This window comes from Trichechus manatus, unplaced genomic scaffold (genome assembly GCF_000243295.1).
Source record: "Trichechus manatus latirostris isolate Lorelei unplaced genomic scaffold, TriManLat1.0 scaffold00035, whole genome shotgun sequence".
Classification (NCBI taxonomy): domain Eukaryota; kingdom Metazoa; phylum Chordata; class Mammalia; order Sirenia; family Trichechidae; genus Trichechus; species Trichechus manatus.
Genome location: NW_004443971.1, coordinates 12123473 through 12140452, shown reverse-complemented (window position 1 = coordinate 12140452; position 16980 = coordinate 12123473). Strand labels below are relative to the sequence as shown.

At 47.1% G+C, this 16980-nt stretch overlaps 1 protein-coding gene across 1 annotated transcript in view; it reads left to right on the top strand.

The window, feature by feature from the left end:
* The window catches only part of ATP2B4 (ATPase plasma membrane Ca2+ transporting 4), a 101991-nt gene that overhangs the window by 46480 nt on the left and 38531 nt on the right, over window positions 1–16980 (top strand). Inside the window, exons 2-3 of the mRNA XM_023730330.1 lie at window positions 2482–3148; window positions 16610–16807. Of these exons, the coding sequence (XP_023586098.1) occupies window positions 2956–3148; window positions 16610–16807 (391 nt within the window). The 5' untranslated portion in view covers window positions 2482–2955. The remainder of the gene's footprint in view (window positions 1–2481; window positions 3149–16609; window positions 16808–16980) is intronic.

Below are 16980 nucleotides of genomic sequence, written 5' to 3'. Positions count from 1 at the left end.
TGTCCTGGATTGGACGCTGGCAACTTCCGTCTCAGATTTCCAAGTACCATTTCTATCTACAATCCCATTCCCTTACCATATTCTTAGGCTGGTATGAAAAGGTAGGGCCAGTTCTTCCCCCAACAATGGGCTCAGGCATAACAACAGTTGTGAAGACGGCGCAGGACCTGGCAGTGTTTCATTCCGTTGTACATGGTGTCGTTATGAGTTGGAACCAACTCGATGGTCCCTAACAATAACACAACATTCTTCCCCCAATTAAACGTGGGAGGGACTGAGCCCGAAGAAGGCTAAGTGACTTGCCCAAAGGGTGCCTGGGAAGATGATAAATCTGCGTCTGAATCTGCCACTGGTCATTCAACAAAACAATATATTAAATGAATAGTGGTGACATAGTTTGGGTAGAGATAACAAGAATGATGACATGTTGTGAAGAATATCAGTGAACCGTACGCGGAGAGATTGCTGAATGGGTTATGTTTTGCTGTGTATATTTTTCATCAAAAATGAAATAAATATTTTGGAAAATAAATGATGCGCAAACGGATGTAAAAATATATATTCCATTTAATGTGCGGGTCCACTTCTAGGCACTGGGTGTAAAGCAGTGAACGAACAGATAAAGAGCCCTGCCTTGTGGAGGAACATTATAGTGGGTGGAGACAGAAAAAGTAAAATCTCCTGATTCCCACTTTAGCACTCCATCAGCACCAGTTCCAACATCCTCTGGAAAGGTTCAGGAGTTCTACTTGCAGGTCAGTGTGGGCTTCTTGCTGCTTTGGCCCCGCCCACTCCTTCCGGGCTGGGAGGAGAAACGGAACTGGAGGGAAAATCCTGTGGTGCTGCCAGTTCCTGTGGTGTCTGGAGGAAATTTCACACACTGCCTCAGGCTCTTTTCAGACCTCCTAGTTCCCCAGGATTCCCTGATGACATGGAAAAGAAAGGGAGTATGAAGTTAAAGAAAGAGAGGGAGGAAGGGTGAGAGAGAAAGAAAGAAAGAGAAAAAGCCTGCTTGCGTAACCCATTGTAAGCTGGAGTAGTGCTCAAAATCTATGGTAGGAGGGAGACAGAGCGCACATTGGGTAAGGCGGAAGGGGGGTGACCTCCATCCCCCTGGAACAGGATTGATTGGAATCAGCAGGGACTTTGGCCACGTGATTTCTGGAAAAGTAATTGACAGAAGAGTCAAGTCCTTATCTGATCATTCACCTTCTGGAAGTGAGGATGCCATCTGTTTATTAGAGAGGCTGACCAGGGTTCTGTGCCACCCCCTAGTACCTGAACTCAAGTCAGTGGGGACTGCCTGGGCTCCCCATGATCCCTTGCTGTGTGCAGGAAGAGCCCCTTCACGTTTAAATGGCTGCTGTGTGGTAGTGGCTCCTGCATGCCACACAGCAGCCCTGCTCGGAAACTGAGAGCAGGGTTCGGGATAAGTCTTTTCCCACCTGGAGCCTTCCACGTCCTTACCTACACACAGCGCTGCACCCTTAGCGCGTGTGAGCGGTAACCACACCTGCCTCTCTGAGGGGAGAGATGCTTGCCTCTTGGATGCAATGAGCTGATCCGCGACCCTCTGGTGCTCATTCATACGCAGGCTGACTTGTCCCCCTGCTTACCTAGATGGGGCCTCGGCTGTCTCTGAATGGATAGCTGTCTTATCACTGCCTCCCCAGAGAAACTTTAATGCTTATAGGCTTCCAACTCACTATCTTTCCTCCTCAGCGGCTTTCCTGTATTCTTTATAAAAAAGGTTCCACCTTGTATCTCCGACTGCCAGAGCATTTTACTCTCCCTCACACTTCCAAAAGCCTTTTGGAGAGGGGTGGGGCCTAGCCCCAAGACCCGAACTTAGTGCCTGACCCATTGACAGCAGCAGCTGCAGCAGCAGGCTGCAGAATTACCATACAGCTGGAGGCTGAGTGTGCTGGGCCCTCCGGAGGATTTTCACATCTTCTGTCAGGTTGTCCTCCTGGTTTGTAAATGTGTGTGTTGGGAGTGGGGGAGGGTGTCAGGAGTAGGGGAGGCCGGCAGACCCACAGGCCACCCTCTAACTCTCTCAGGTCTAGATTCCTTTTCTGATCCCTTCTTGCCTCTTAGAAGTTAAGGTCAGATTATAGGCCCTGTATCACTTGCCAACAGTTCTCTCAAATAGAGCATTAGAGGGTGTAACCTTTTATTTCCAAGCTTCCCAGGTTTGTGGGATTTGCGTTGCTTGGTTTGGGAGAGGTGAGACGTGAAGACTGGGGTGTATCTAGAATTACATCTCTGCAATGGAGTTTACAGGCTGCTGGGGCCTCCCAGGTGGAAAGGGCCTCTCCCGAGCCGGTTCACTCAGCTCAGGCCTCAGCTACCAGTTCAGATCAGGCATCAACCGTCATTTAAACGCTTGTGCTAGGATGGGTATCTCTTGTCCTTACAGATGCTGGGTCCCCATGCCTGCTCTAATTGTTTCTTTTTGTCTATCTTTGAATCTTTTTCCAGAGATCCAGTTGTCATCGGTATCCAGGGAGCCCTCCTCTTCCTCCTCCTTCTCCTGCCGCCTCGCTACCACCACAGTTGCTAGTTGTTGCTAAGATTGCCTCCATAGTAACATGCACATCCTGTTTGTACTTCGATATGGCCAAGGCAGTCTGAGCTAGGAACCTACCTACCCTGGACAACCACTTCCATCACCACCTGGGGACGCCAATCATTGTGACACGTGGTCCGGCTTCCACTCCCTTCCCCCATTCTCTTCCTCCTCTCGCTGCCAGGCTTCATACACAAGAAAGAATCTGGGCTTGGAGCTGCTACTCTGAAGCTTATTGCACAAGATATAGCCGGTCTAATTCCTAATTGGGCCCCCAGAGAAGCAAGAAGTAGGAATAAGTGGGGGCAGGAAGGCAAGAGACCCTGATCAGTGGAAGGGAAACTCCACATCTTCTCTTGTTGAGGGGCTTGGTAACAGCAGGCAAAATGACGAACCCATCAGAACATGCCTTGGCAGCCAACTCAATGGTCGACAGCCGTGAAGGGGACTTTGGCTGCACAGTAATGGACCTGAGGAAGCTCATGGAGCTGCGCTCAACTGATGCAATGAACCAGATTAATGACCACTATGGAGATGTACAGAATATCTGCAGTAGACTGAAAACCTCCCCTGTGGAAGGTAAAGACCACATCATGGGTAGGGGGTTCGGGGAAGGTAGCTAGTGCTTCAGAATGTTGTTTTTCCAGATTCTAGAAAAGGCACATTTCTGGAGACTCCGTTGAAACATCTATGTCTGGTAGGAAAAGTATAGCATCTGGTATTCTCTGAATATCATTCTTTCCTCCTTTTTCTGTACCAGTGAACAGAAATAGGGTACTTATCTCCTTTTACAAATGTTTATGGTAGAGATGCCTTTATCAGTAAATAATCATGAAATCCCTTATTCTGTTTCAGACTTTGATTACAAAAGAGTATTAGATACAGTGAAACCTGTGAGAACCGGAACTTGACGGGACTGCCTTGTTTTTCTGGGACTCACAAGTTTTCTGCCTTTTACAGGGTGTAGTTTTACCACTTTTCTATTGCTTCTTTTAGTGTAAAATATGAGTGTTCCTTCTCTGACAGGCTACCACCTTGCACAGGTTCTGCTTTCGTAGGTTTTACTGTATAATTCTTCCCCACACTGATTTTACAGTGAGATGAGGGGAGGGATGGGCACAAAAGTAAATAAGTCTATCTGTCCAATTTAGAGCTTTACTACTGTATACAGTTAAAAAATGGGAGAGTAAATCATTAGGTATATAGTTGTACCCATCATAGTATCTTTGGGTCATTCCCTCTGTTTTCTGTCAGGGGATTATTGGTGCCTTTTTCAAGCCTGACTGATCCAGTTTTAATATAGTTCTTCTTAACCTATTCTTAAAAGAAAATGAAAAATCCAACTTCATGCTTACCTGGCTCAGCCCAACTGCCTAGTGGGCTATGGTAATATGAAAGTTTGCTTCATTGAAATGGGACGAGAGCTTAAGGAGCCCTGCTTTCTCACTTCTGTTTGGTTTCAGCATCTCTGTTACAGATTCTTGCTTGACCCTAAGGTCAGGCATCAGCGTGAAATGGAGCCAAGATCCTGTCCTTCAGAGGCCCTAGCCTTCTGAGGTAGTCTATTTCTGAGCCTTCCTCAGAAGCCACATCACATTTCTTCCCAATTCTAAGAAGAGATTTGGAGCCCTCACCAATGCTATATTACAAGTTAGTGAATTGCAGTCCAGACTCTTTAGGATAAAAAAAGAGAGAGAGAGCTTTTTACAGAGATATCCATACATACCCAATGTCTTTTTATTCTTGGCAACCTAAGGGAGCTGCCCTACTTGTTCTCTTTACCTGTAGAATTCAGTTTCCTATCTCATAGGCTTTGAGTTCAAATACTGGCTCTACCAGTTACTAGCTGAAAATATTGAACAGTTAATACTCAACCTTTCTGAGCCTGTGTCTTCTTTGAAAATAATGTTGGTAATACCTAGCCCATAAAGTTACTGGGATTAAATAACACAATGTGTGTATTTTGCCCAAACACATAATAGGTATGTAATAAATTGGTTGTGTTAGATTAAAACAGAGCCCATGTGTCTAAAGACATTTGCCAGAATGTGAGTGGCTATAGGGTGCAATGTATTGTTATGCCTGGAGAGGTTACTCCATGTGTAACCGCAGCCACTGTCCATTCCTCCAGTCACCTCTTGATCTCAAAAAGAGACCTGATTAACATAACAAGGCTTAGTTGCTTTCATGTCACTTACAGGTGGCTCAGTCTTTGCCTTCTGACTAGTATATAACGGCTGCTCTTTGAGCACTACCTACTTCTCACCAGCTAGATGTCTTTATCCTGCCACTTTTAGAGCAATATTGCCCTTAAAGAAAGACTATTACTATTATGGAGTTCCTGGGTTAAGCTCTTGGCTACTAACCAAAAGGCTGGCAGTTAGAATCCATGCAGAAAGTCCTGGTGATCTACTCCTGAAAGGTCATAGCCACTGAAAACCCTGTAGAGTGCAGTTCAACTCTGGAACACATGGGGTTGCCATGAGTTGGAATAAACTCAACAGCGTCTGGTTTTACTGGACACCTATTAGGTTTATACTGAGATAGTGCAGTGCTTTAGAAACCCCCATCAGAATTTAAGCAGGCTCTTTTAGTTCGCTTTCTTATGCTGTTCTTGATCTCTGTGGTCAGTTTTTTCTCTCACCAAGTGAAGTTGAGGAGTTCAAATCAGCTGGAATCTCAGCGACTCCTATGGCAGATTCCCCTGTCCCTTTTCCAGATCCTTTCCTGTAGCTGCTACTATTTGCTTTCTGATTCCCAGACAGCTTCCATTCCCAAAGGCCAATATATATTTGACTTTTCCCTCTACATTGGATACCAAATGTTATGGACCTAGTTAATACCCCTAGATTCTCTCCAGTCCTGGTTTCAAACCTGTAGTTAAAAGCCACTCCTTCCAATGGCAGGTGTCTCTGTTGCTATAGACCTTGGCCGTTACTATATCCCAGTATTCCTACCCCTGGCACAGCTGTCCATTGCCATTCTCCTGCTTGCTTAGATTACAAATATGCATCATGATTTGTTTTTAATGTAAGACTTATCATAAGGCTGGTCCTGGAGCTGGAGAGATTGGGTGTCAGAAAGCAAATTTTCCATTAGTAATTCTTAGCCGCCAATGACAACAATGACCATGTGGGTGAGGGGAATACAGGGATAAGTAAAGGAGGCTCAGACACACGAGTCTCTACCCAGACAAGGGCAATGCTGAGCTGTTTAGTTGGACAGTCACAGAAAAGACCATCAATAGCCAGGTGCCCCGATGAGCTGATGCTATAAAAAGCCAGTCTGTTCACAGAAGACCACACTGAGGTGCCTGACAGCCTAGCATAGTTCTATCACCTGTGGGAGGCTGCTGCAGACTAATAATAAGAATGGAAGAAATATACCTGATGCTTGAATTCTGCTGGTAGGTAACCAAGGTGAATTGATATTGGGGAGACTGGAGAAATCGGCTCCTAGAGCATGTAAATTTCCTTCTTCCTATTTCAGATTGAATTCCCAGGTAGAACCTTTCCCTGTTATTTTCTGTTGATTGTTGAGCATCTTTGGTATAGACTGACAGGATTTTGATTTTTTTTTTTTTTTAAACCATAGCTGCTACTAAGGAGCCTTTTGGAAGCTTGGGGTTTATAATGTTTCTAACACTGCCATGGTTTTGTTATTCTAGATTTATGCCATTCTAAAGCCAAGCAGGACTTAATGTTAATGTAGTGTCTCTCTCTCTCAGGAGAAACAGTTAAATAAGCTGCCTAAGGTCTTACCTTATGTACAGTGGTTAAGAACTACAGCTGCTAACCAGAAGGTCAACCAGGAGGTCGGCAGTCTGAATCCACTAGCCACTCCTTGGCAACCCGATGGGGCAGTTCTCCTCTGTCCGATAGGGTTGCTATGAGTTGGAATTGACTCGAAGGCAACAGGTTTTTTTTTGCTGGGGGCAGGTTTAAGGTCTCACCACCGGGTAGAATATGATGGGATATTTCACGTTCTCTGACTCACAGTCCATCAGTGTTCTGCTGCATCTTACGTTAGAGCAGCAACACAGAGAATCTGAGAAGCACAGTTTAAAATATCATTTTCCATTATGAGTACCTGATGAAACATCGTATTGTGACTCAAGACTCATGTTAACATTGACCAGCAGTCCTTGAATATACATTGGCTAATTGGAGTAATAAGAGGAGTTGCCCCAGTGGCTAAGAGTTGTTTAGACGCAAGAAGACTTGGAGACGCTCGGCTACCTCAGTACTCAGCAACAATCAGAAACAAAGCTGAGAGTGTGAGCAAAAAATCGAAGGAAAGGTAGGGAAACAAAGAGTTGTATATAGGGTTGCTGGTGGAGAGACTTGAAAGAGGACACATGTTTACATTGAAGTGAATTAAGGTCTTAGCCTTTGTGGTTGTCTACAAACAAAAGCAAAGAGGCAAGCGTGAAGCACCAACTCCTGAGTAAACTGTGTTGCTTTGGGCTTATCAGTAGGAAAAATCTCAATATTTGGAACCAATGGAATCCTTTTAGTTTGCTTGCTTCTTTCACCCAACTTCTTCATCCCCCTCCTTTTATTGTCTCCTCTTCTCTCCTCACCCTACTCTCAATGCAACCAATCGCTCTTCCCCAAACAGCAGAGATTGTATGGGCTGGAAGATAGTCTTTTATCTTCTAAGAGGTTTTCTACACTATCTCATGGCCTCCGTGAGCAGAGGAAACCTTTGATGAATCTAGAATGAGAATGGCTTGTGGCTTAAGAGGAAGAAAACAGAAGAAGTATTTTTCTTAGTCTCAGTATCACTTTCTGTATAAGAATAAGGGATGAACACTGGTCTAGAGAGAAGGTTGTATGTATACTTCTTTCCCCACCCAACTTTTCCACGTTGGTCCTCAGCTATTTCTATGCCTTGTTAGAAGGAAGAATAATGTTTTCTGAGGGAGAGCTAGGTCAGCACTTTGGGGAGCCTTGAATAAACAGTAAATATGAACTATGAGGCTTCTTTCAGAACTTCCATTGAATTTGGGTCTGGAATAATGTTGGCAGGATTTTCTGTTACATAGCCCATCTGTACCCTTTTAGGATCCCTCGGTGGCACAAGAGATTTGCTCTCAGCTACTAACATAAAGGCTGGTGGTTTAAACCCACCCAGCAGCACTGTGGAAGAAAGGCCTAGCAATCTGCTTCTGTAAAGCTTACAGCCAGGAAAACCCTATGGAGCAGTTCTACTCTATACACGTGGGGTTGCCATGAGTCTGAATCAACTCGACGGCAACAGGTTTGGTTTTTTTTCTCCTCTGCAGAGTTGAGAGTGTGACAGTGGAATACAGAGGCTTCCAATTCCTTTTCAACAACATTCAACAAATATTTAATGTCTACTAGGTGCTGGGAGACACAATGGTGAACACGACAGCACAGTCTCTCCTTTCCATAGAGCCTGTAGGCTACCAGAAGAGGCACACAAATTAAGGCCATTTCAGAAACATCGCCGTAGTGCTGATGGGAAGAGCAAGGTGTTATGGGTTCCCAATATGGGGACCTGAACTAAAGAGATTTCAGGGGAGGGAGGGGGTCTCAGAAATTGGAGATAGGACTTCTGTTTCATCTGATTACCTGTGGAAGCTCTGGCATGGCCATGCTCTATGTTATTGCTAAGTTTACTGAATGTTCCTGGCATGAGATCCAAGCTTCTTTGCCTTCCATAATTACTAAATGACTACTTGGGTCTGGGGGGCTGACATCCTTTGGGGAGTAAATGGCAAGACGGGAAAGAATCTGTTTTAAGATCATCAACCCAAATTACAATTTTGGTTCATTAGCTTCGGGATTTAGGTTAACATCTCCTGTCACCTTAACACCTCTGGAGTTTAGCTGCATTCCTATTACCATACCTTTTGAGGTCAGTGGCAGGTTCTACCAGCAATTGTCCATTTTGCCACAAACTGGCACATACTGGGATTGGACTCTTCCTCAGTGTGGCAGATTGAAATTTCTAGTACCATTGTCTATATCCCCAATAGATGTTCACCTACAACACTACCGTACCAACATCTATTATAGTACAGTACTACTATAGTAACATTTCTTACTAAATGCTAGTCATTGTAATATTTGAATACTAGAGACCACTGTTCTAGAGAATGTCAGTGTTGAAGGGATGTGGAGGACTGTTGTTAGGTGCCCCATAGGATTTCCTAGACTGTAATTTTTACAGGAGCGGATTGACAGGTCTTTTCTCCCACAGAGCCACTGGTGGGTTCGAACTGCTGACCTTTTGGTTAGCAGTGGAGCGCTTAACCATTGCACCACCACTAGGTGAGAGAATACGGGATGAACAGATGTGAGAGGAAGACGAATGACTGACTTGAGATTTTTCTCCTTATCTTTAGGGCTTATAGTCTGCTTTGGAGTATCAGTTTTTAGGAGCTCATCAATTTGAGGATAGAAGTATAGCCCAGCTACCTCTCTCTCCTAATGCCTTCTGCCCTACAACCATCACCTTGATCTCTTGCCCCAACCCCACTAAGGATGCAAAATAAGTGATCCTGAATACAATTTCAACAAACTCTCCCCTTACCTCTGGCCCCCATTCCTATAGTAGGGAAGGAACAGCGATGAACAGGGCAGGCACGGCTACAGAGATTAATAACTTGGGGTCAGTTCTGCCCATCACACTGTGGGCAGATGTTTCAGCACTAGTTTAAGATGTGAGGGAGATTCAAGCCAAAAGAATATCTTGTGGGGAGGGGAAGGGTCGAGGTGGACAGACCAACTCAAACCAAGCTAGGAATGGGTAGTTGAGGCAAGTCCAGAAGGCCTGCAGCTTCGTAAAAGAAATGCTCAGTGAGTCCCTGACAGAGCAGGAGAAAAGTGGGGTGCAGAACTCAAGTTCTAGTAAAAAGACCGGACTTAATAGTTTAATTGAGACTGAAGGGACCCTGGAAGACGTGGTCCCCAGGCTGTCTGTTAGCCCAAAACTAAAACCGTTCCTGAGGCCACCTCTTCAGACAAAGATTAAACTGAACTATGGGACATAAAATGATACTCGTGAAGAGTGTGCTTCTTAGCTCAAGTAGATACATGAGACTAAATGGGCAGCTTCTGTCCGGAGGTGAGATGAGAAGGCAGAGAGGGTCAGGAGCTGGTTGAATGGACACGGGAAATCTGGGGTGGAAAGGAAGAGTGTGCCGTCACAGTATAGGGAGAGCAAGTAAGGTCACAAAACTTTGCATCAATTTTTGTATGAGACACTAACTTGAATTGTAAACTTTCACTTAAAGCACAACAGTAAGAAAAAGAAATACTCAGTAATTGATAGAGAGAAAGGTTTTCATAAAACCTGGGGAAGCAGCATTGGCAGCGAGATGGCACATGATTGGGAAAGACGCATGAGTGAAAATGCCCTCCCTCTGGCGGGAATTCCACAGTGCATCCTGGGAGTTCCCTGTCTGGTTTGAGTTACGTGCCTAGGGCTGAATTAGGCCGACAGCTGTGGGCCTTCTCGTCCCAGCCCAACCCCAGAGCTCTGAGAATTCTTTTCTCTCCAGCCCCCGTTACCCAGAACTTGGCTTCTGGGTTAGCTGGCATGTTGCTGCCAGGCAGTGGGCAGAGAGCTCTTGATGGGGAGGGCTGTGGTGAAGTCATCCTGAACCTGTGAACCCTCCCTGCCTCTTCACCAGACCTGAAACCCTTTCCGCCGCATTCCTTGGGCAGCTTAGCAGAAACCTTTGCAAGTTTGGGTGGGAAGAAAGACGGCATTTCCCCCCTTGGCTGAGGCAGGTATTGCATCCACCCTTGGAAGTGGGGCTGTCACTCTTTTTATTTAGCTCCGAGGTGTGAGCTCTGGGAAGTGTGATATGAGATGGAAGCACACGCAGGCAGGACTGCAGAAGGCTGGACGGAGAAGGCGGCTGAGCAGAGGGCTGGGGAGGGTGCTCTGTGGAGCTCGCTTTTCCTGCACCAGAGTGTTTTCGATAAAGGCACAGATCAGGGGGCCGGATAAGGGGAGACATGCCCTCAGGAAGCTGCCCGTGTGGGGCAGGGCTTTGTGTGCTGAGACTGAGGAAGGGGGCAGTCTTCTCTAAATCTGTCATCCTCTTGCTGTGACCTTGAATAGATTGCTTATTCTCTGGGGGCTGGAAGTCCAGCAGAGAGCAAACACATCTCCAAGCCGTGGGTGTGTTAAACTGCAGATACTGAAGTAGGGAAACTACTTTCCACTCCTTGGAGGAGCCGCATTTGGCTGACGTCAGGAGCTGTATTGATTTTAAGCTACTGCTCCCCTTTCACCTTGTAATCATGGTTTTTAAGGTGGGACTTGAAAGGTATTTTGCGATCTGTTCTTATGCACCGAGCAGGGCTATCTTCAGATCAACCCAGAGAAACTTCTCTCTTGTACTCTCTCTGTGGGAGACGTCTCTGTTGCCTCTTTTGGTATTATAATCCAGACAGCTGGGAAGTCCCTCATGATGTCTAACCTAGCCCCACCCTTTCTGGAGCGATTCTGATACAGGGTGCCTCTGCCCACTGTCCTTGGCGTCTTCGGGAAGCTGGCTCTGCTCCTTGCCTGCTGGAGCCAGGCCACTGAGGGCCGGACTCAGCTGCTCCTCCCAGCCCCTGGGTCCTGCATGGCTCACAGCAGACACAGATTTTCCACTGTTGCCTGTTGTCCTCCCACCCAGGCTGGCAGGGGCCATGTAACTCCCCAGCATGGGGTGGGGGCGATGACCTCACAGCCCAGCATTCCTCGTCTCCCCCAGCGCATGTGTTCCGTCTGGTTCTTCGGGCCAGATGTAGTCCCCATTTGGGTGGGGCTCTCTCCCAGGTTCTTGGGGACAAGGTTTCCACTCATTTCCCTGCTGAATTTCTAGGGAAAACCTTTTCCTCCGTTGTCAGCGTTCTTTCCCTACCGGAGTCTTCCTTCTCACCAGGGGGCTGTGTGTTTGAGCTGCAACTGCAGAGATCAGGGCCTACGCCCATTTCCTGGGCTGTGAAATTACAGCCGCTGAGATGTGGGGAAGGGAGAATTAGAATGGAAAGCCCACAATTGGGGATTGGCCGAGCTCCCAGGCCCACATGGCTTTCCCGTGCCACTCCACATGTCAGAGAGAGGATTCCCAAGGCTACTGCTGCTAACAGCCCCAACCTGCCCCTCCCTGCTGCAGGGCATGCTGGGAACTGGGACAGCCACTTGACTTCTTAAGGTAGCTATTGTAAGAGCCTAGGGTGACTTAAGGTGGAGCAGATAGATGAGCGGTAAGTGGCAAAAAAAAGAAGCAAGGGTGTGACTTTGAGGCGTCTAGGCAAGAGCAAGTCCTGGCCTTTGTTTTCCGTGACATGCCTTGCTTCATTTGCTTGGGTCCAAAAGAGACCATTATGAATCTTTTACTGAATACAAAATTCGTAGGTTGGACTGTGACGAACCTGATGTCACCATTCCTGTCCTGCTAGGAAAAAGACAGGACTCATTCACCCCAACTGTAAACAGTGGGAACAGTGCTGACTTCCTTGGAAGTGCAGAAGAAGGCAGCAGGTGGGTCTGCCCTGTGGTGAATGAAGGAGGGAGACCAATCATCCCAGCTGGCCCAGGAGTGGTGGACTTGGGAGGGGCTGGCTCCCAGGAGGTGGGAATTTCAGTGCTAAAACCGGGAAAGTCCCAGGCAAGCCGGGACAAATCAGTCACTCTAGAATGAAGCCTCAGCGGAGTGCAGCTGCCTCCAGGCCCCTTGACGTGTAGGCTGGCATCCCGCCGCCTCCTGTGGAGGGGTATAGACTCTGCCAGTTACTAGCCTGAGCAGTCACATAGCCTCTGCGGGTCTCAGTTTGCTTATATGTAAAATGGGGTTAATAGTAGCTACCACATAGGGTTTGTGACATTTGAATGAGAATGCATGAAGGCGCCTGGTGAAGCATCTGGCACATCGTTAAATGCTAGTTAAATGCTAGCAATCTTATTTATTACTCATTCATTCAATTCATTCCACAAATTTGTATGTGTACCCTGTGCCAGGCACCGTTACAGGCCTGAGGGACAAACACAAAAATCCTGCCCTTGAGGGGGTGGATAGACAAGCATAATACATGAGTAAATGGTATATAAGATGCTAGGTAGAAGATCTATGGAGGGAAACAATTGAACAGGAGGAGGGGGATTGAGAGTACGGGGGCAGAGAAGTTGCAATTTTGAATACTTTCGAATACAACGGTCAGGATACACCTCACTAAGAAGGTGATTTTTGCACAAAGACCTGGAGCAGGTGAGGGAATGGGCCCTAGCTAGTGAAGAGGAGCCTGGGCGGAGGGAGCGGCTTGTGCAGCGGTCCTGAGGCAGAAGCATATCTAGTGTGTTCAATGGCAGGATCTCAGTGACTGGGGGGGGGGGGGGGGGGAGGTAGTAGGAGATAAGGCCATAGAGGTAGAGGGCCTCTCTGTGGGGTAGAGGAATAGAAGGCTCACACGGGGTTGTACAGGCCATTAGAAGTTCTTTGGTGCCCAGTTTCACTCCAAGTAAGAGCCACCACACGGTTCTGAGCAGATGAGTGACATGTAGCACCTTAGGTTTTTAAAAAAGATCATTCTGGCTGCTATGTTGAGAACAGACTCTCAGAGCACAAGTGTGGAAGCAGGGAGACCATGGGAAGACTTGTAATAATCCAGGTGAGAGATGAGGACGGCTTAGGCCAGGAGAGCAGTGGAAGTGATGGGACTCTGGATATCTTTTGAAAGTAGGATGATAGGCTTTCCTGACTAAACAGACGTAGGAGATAAGAGAAAGTGGAATCAAAGATGATTGCAAAGTACTGATGTGAGAGCAGAGAGGGGCAGGTGTGCCTGCTTCCTGCACGGTCAGATGGGATGGAAGGCTAGAGTATTATATTATTGGCCTTCATTAGGCTATTGGGATGTCCCTTATGATGGTCTCCAATATCTGATGTCCTGTTTTGCCCTCATAATTATCGACTAACCCTTGTTCTGGAATCGACTCGACGGCAATAGGTTTGAGTTTTTTTGTTTGTTTGGTTGGTTGGTTTTTGGTGGTGCAGTGATTAAGCACTTAGCTGCTGGCCAAAAGTTCGGTGGCTCAAACCCACAGTTGCTCTGCGATAGAAAGATGTGGCAGTCTGCTTCCAGAAGGATATACAGCCTTGGAAGCCCTATGGGGCAGTTCTACTCTGTCCTATAGGGTCACTATGAGTTTGAATTGACTGGATAGCAACGGATTTGGTTTTGTTAGGGCCCCTAGGAGGCACAAAAGGTTAAGCACTCAACTAGTAACCAAAAGGCTGGTGGTTTGAACCCACCCAGAGGCACCTCCGAAGACAGGGCTGGTGATCTGCTTCCAAAAGTTTATAGTCTCGAAAACCCTAGGGAGCAGTTCTACTGCGCGCACGTAGGGTTACGAGTCGGAATTGACTCAATGGCAGCTAACGACAACCCGTGTTAAAGGGTTAAAGGGTATGCCCAAAAGGCGGTCTCCTCCCTTTACCTTGTGAATCCTGCTTCCTTGAGGAACATCCCAGGTAGATTAACAAATTATTAGAACTCTTATTTTCATCGAGCAAACGTGACCCTCCAACACAGCAGTCTCAAACTGGCACAGCCTTGCCAACTCGGGTCCCTGAGGAAAGAAAACCAGCAAGGCCCTTCCCTGGCAACTGCCTCTGCTTGCCTGGGAGTCAAGACAGCTGGGCCCCGGGAACACTCCTTTCCCAGGCCCTTGTTTGCCTTTCCTACTGGGAACCCAACTGCGCACGGTGATGGAGCAGGGAGCCTCTGGGAAGCAGCCTGACTTGCCTCCAGTGCTTTGGCCAAACCCCACTCCCTTGCAGATCTCAGCTGTGCCACTCAGCTGGAGGCCAGGTGGTGCCCTTGGACACTGGGAGGCAGGGGGCCCTGGGTAAGAACGCTGGGCACCGCTTTCCCCACCGGCTCCCTGTCTCTCTCTCCTCCTGTTGTTGTCAGTTGCCGCTGAGTCAGTTCCAACTCAAGGTGACCCTTTGTGTGTGGAGTAGAACTGCTCCATACGGTTTTCAAGGCTGTGAACTTTCAGAAGCAGATTGCCAGGCCTGTCTTCCAAGGCTCCTCTGGGTGGGTTTGAACCGCCAACCTTTCAGCTAGTAGTCAAGCACTTAACCATTCCCACCACCCAGGGACTCCACGTATCTCTCTCCTCAGCGCTAGCAAGTGAAAGTGGTCTCCAACAAGCACTCTCAAATCCCCACTCCTCACAAGTGCGGGTGCCCGTTCGTCTACCCCTTTACCTTCAGGAGGGTTCTCACGTCACCTTCCCAGACAGATGTGTATCTCAGGTAGCTCTCCTGATGGTGTTTGTTTTTGGGGTGGGGAAGTGGAGGCTGCGTTAGGCCCCACAAACAGTGCTCTCTTGGGTGCCTAGTTTCCCACTCTCAAAAGCCTTTTTCTGTCTGAAATGTCTTCCTTAGGTCTCACCCAAATCTCTCCTCTTGCCATTTAAAGTTACACTCTTGGGTTCTGTGCAGCAGAGATGGAGAGTAGATGTTGAGTGGATGTTTGCCCTCCTGCTGCACCCCGCCCTGCGGAATAGCCCTTCACTCTGACCTCAGTGTGAGGAAGTCCTCTGCATCAGCAGCTCCCTTTTCTCCCAGCACCCGGTTAACCACTTTTTCTTGAACTTTGTATGAGCTTCGGTTGAGTGCAAGGCTTCGAACCAGTTCATTCCAGTTCGAACCCCTGCTAAGAATTCGCATTTCCACCCCAGATGTACTGAATCAGAATCTACATTTTAACACAATCCCCAGGTGATTCTTATCTTTCCACCCTGGCTGTATGGAATCAGAATCAACATTTTAATAAGCTCCCTAGGTGAGTCAGTATATCTGGGGTGGGAAATGCAAATTCTCAACAGGGGTGTGAACCGGAATGAACCTGTTCAAAGCCCTGGTTGAGTGTCCCCTTCCTCTGATTCTGACCCTCCCCAACTGCTGACCTTTTTTTAGCACAAAGCTTGCCCCACCCTGCCTGTGGGGAGTCCAGCAAACAGCCCAAGTCAACAGCTTCAAGCGCCAGAGCCAGAGCTAATTCTCTGCAGTATGTAAACAACTGGATGAATACCAACTGGCATTAATTGCCACATTAGGATTTTCCCTTCTTCCCTTGAAGAGTAACCTCCCTGGGGCCCAGCAGAGGGGCCTAAATGTAAGGAAGTCACTGGGAATAATGCTGCCTATTTCTTTTCCCTCTGGGAACGTGCCTAGAATGTTTGTGTATGTTTGTATGTATGTGTGTGTACAGGCATATAAGCATATGTGTGTGTTAGTGGGGAGAATGCTGATAATCCAGGACTAAGTACTGTCTGAAGACTTTGTGGCCTTAACCTTTTTTTTTTTTTTTCAACCTGAAGAGTAGTACTTGGCACTCTTAGTAGTGTGTGTGTGTGTGTGTGTGTGTGTAAAACAGAAAAGGAGGGGCATGTGTGCTTGAAAGGGATGCCCCCAAAGTCATAGTCTCAAAGCTTCTGCTCTGATGATCTCCTAAAGCTACTAGAACTTGGAACCAGGACCCCTGGGTGGGCTCTGCCTCAACCTGGCATAACCTTGGGCAGATTACTTATTCTTTCTAGTTTAGTGTGTGAGCCGATGGATGGAAGGTGACTCTGTTTGAATCATCACCAGAATTTACATATTAATGTGAGAGAAAAGTTGTGTGTAAGTCCCAAGAAACACTTTAATATTTGTATTCTTACAGGTGAAGCCTGAAATGTACCCACTGAGGAGTAGATGAGAGTTTTGGTCCAGGCTAGCTTACCCTGCTCGCTAAGAGGAGTGAGTGGTGCTTGTGACCAACTCATCCTGGTTTGTCCCTGTTTATCACTGAAAGTCCCATATCCCCTCACTCCTGGGAAAATTGGGATGGTTGGTCACCCTAATTGCATCTCATACTTGGGAAGACCAGGAAAAGGAAGGGAGGGGTCCTTTTTAAGGGATCTTTTTTTTTTAAAAGGGATCTTTTAACTGCCTTCGTTTATCATTCATCTCTTCCCTTTTTTCCCTCATTCATCCTACTTCTGTCTCCTTTTCAGGTCTATCTGGGAACCCTGCGGACCTGGAGAAGCGTAGGCAAGTGTTTGGACAGAACTTGATTCCCCCCAAAAAGTCCAAGACCTTCTTAGAATTAGTGTGGGAAGCCCTTCAAGATGTCACACTTATCATCCTGGAGATCGCTGCCATCATCTCCCTGGTCCTGTCCTTCTACCGCCCCCCTGGTGGAGAAAATGAACGTGAGTGTCTTCAACAGCTCAGCATGACTCTGAGTCGGGTTCTTTCTACCACCACCAAAAAGTACTTAGTGTTGGTGGTTGGCAAATTGTAGCTTAAAACTTTCCTCCCTTTATCCAGGGTGAGTTCACCAAAGGAAAACAACTAATAACTATTAAACTATTCTTCCAACCCA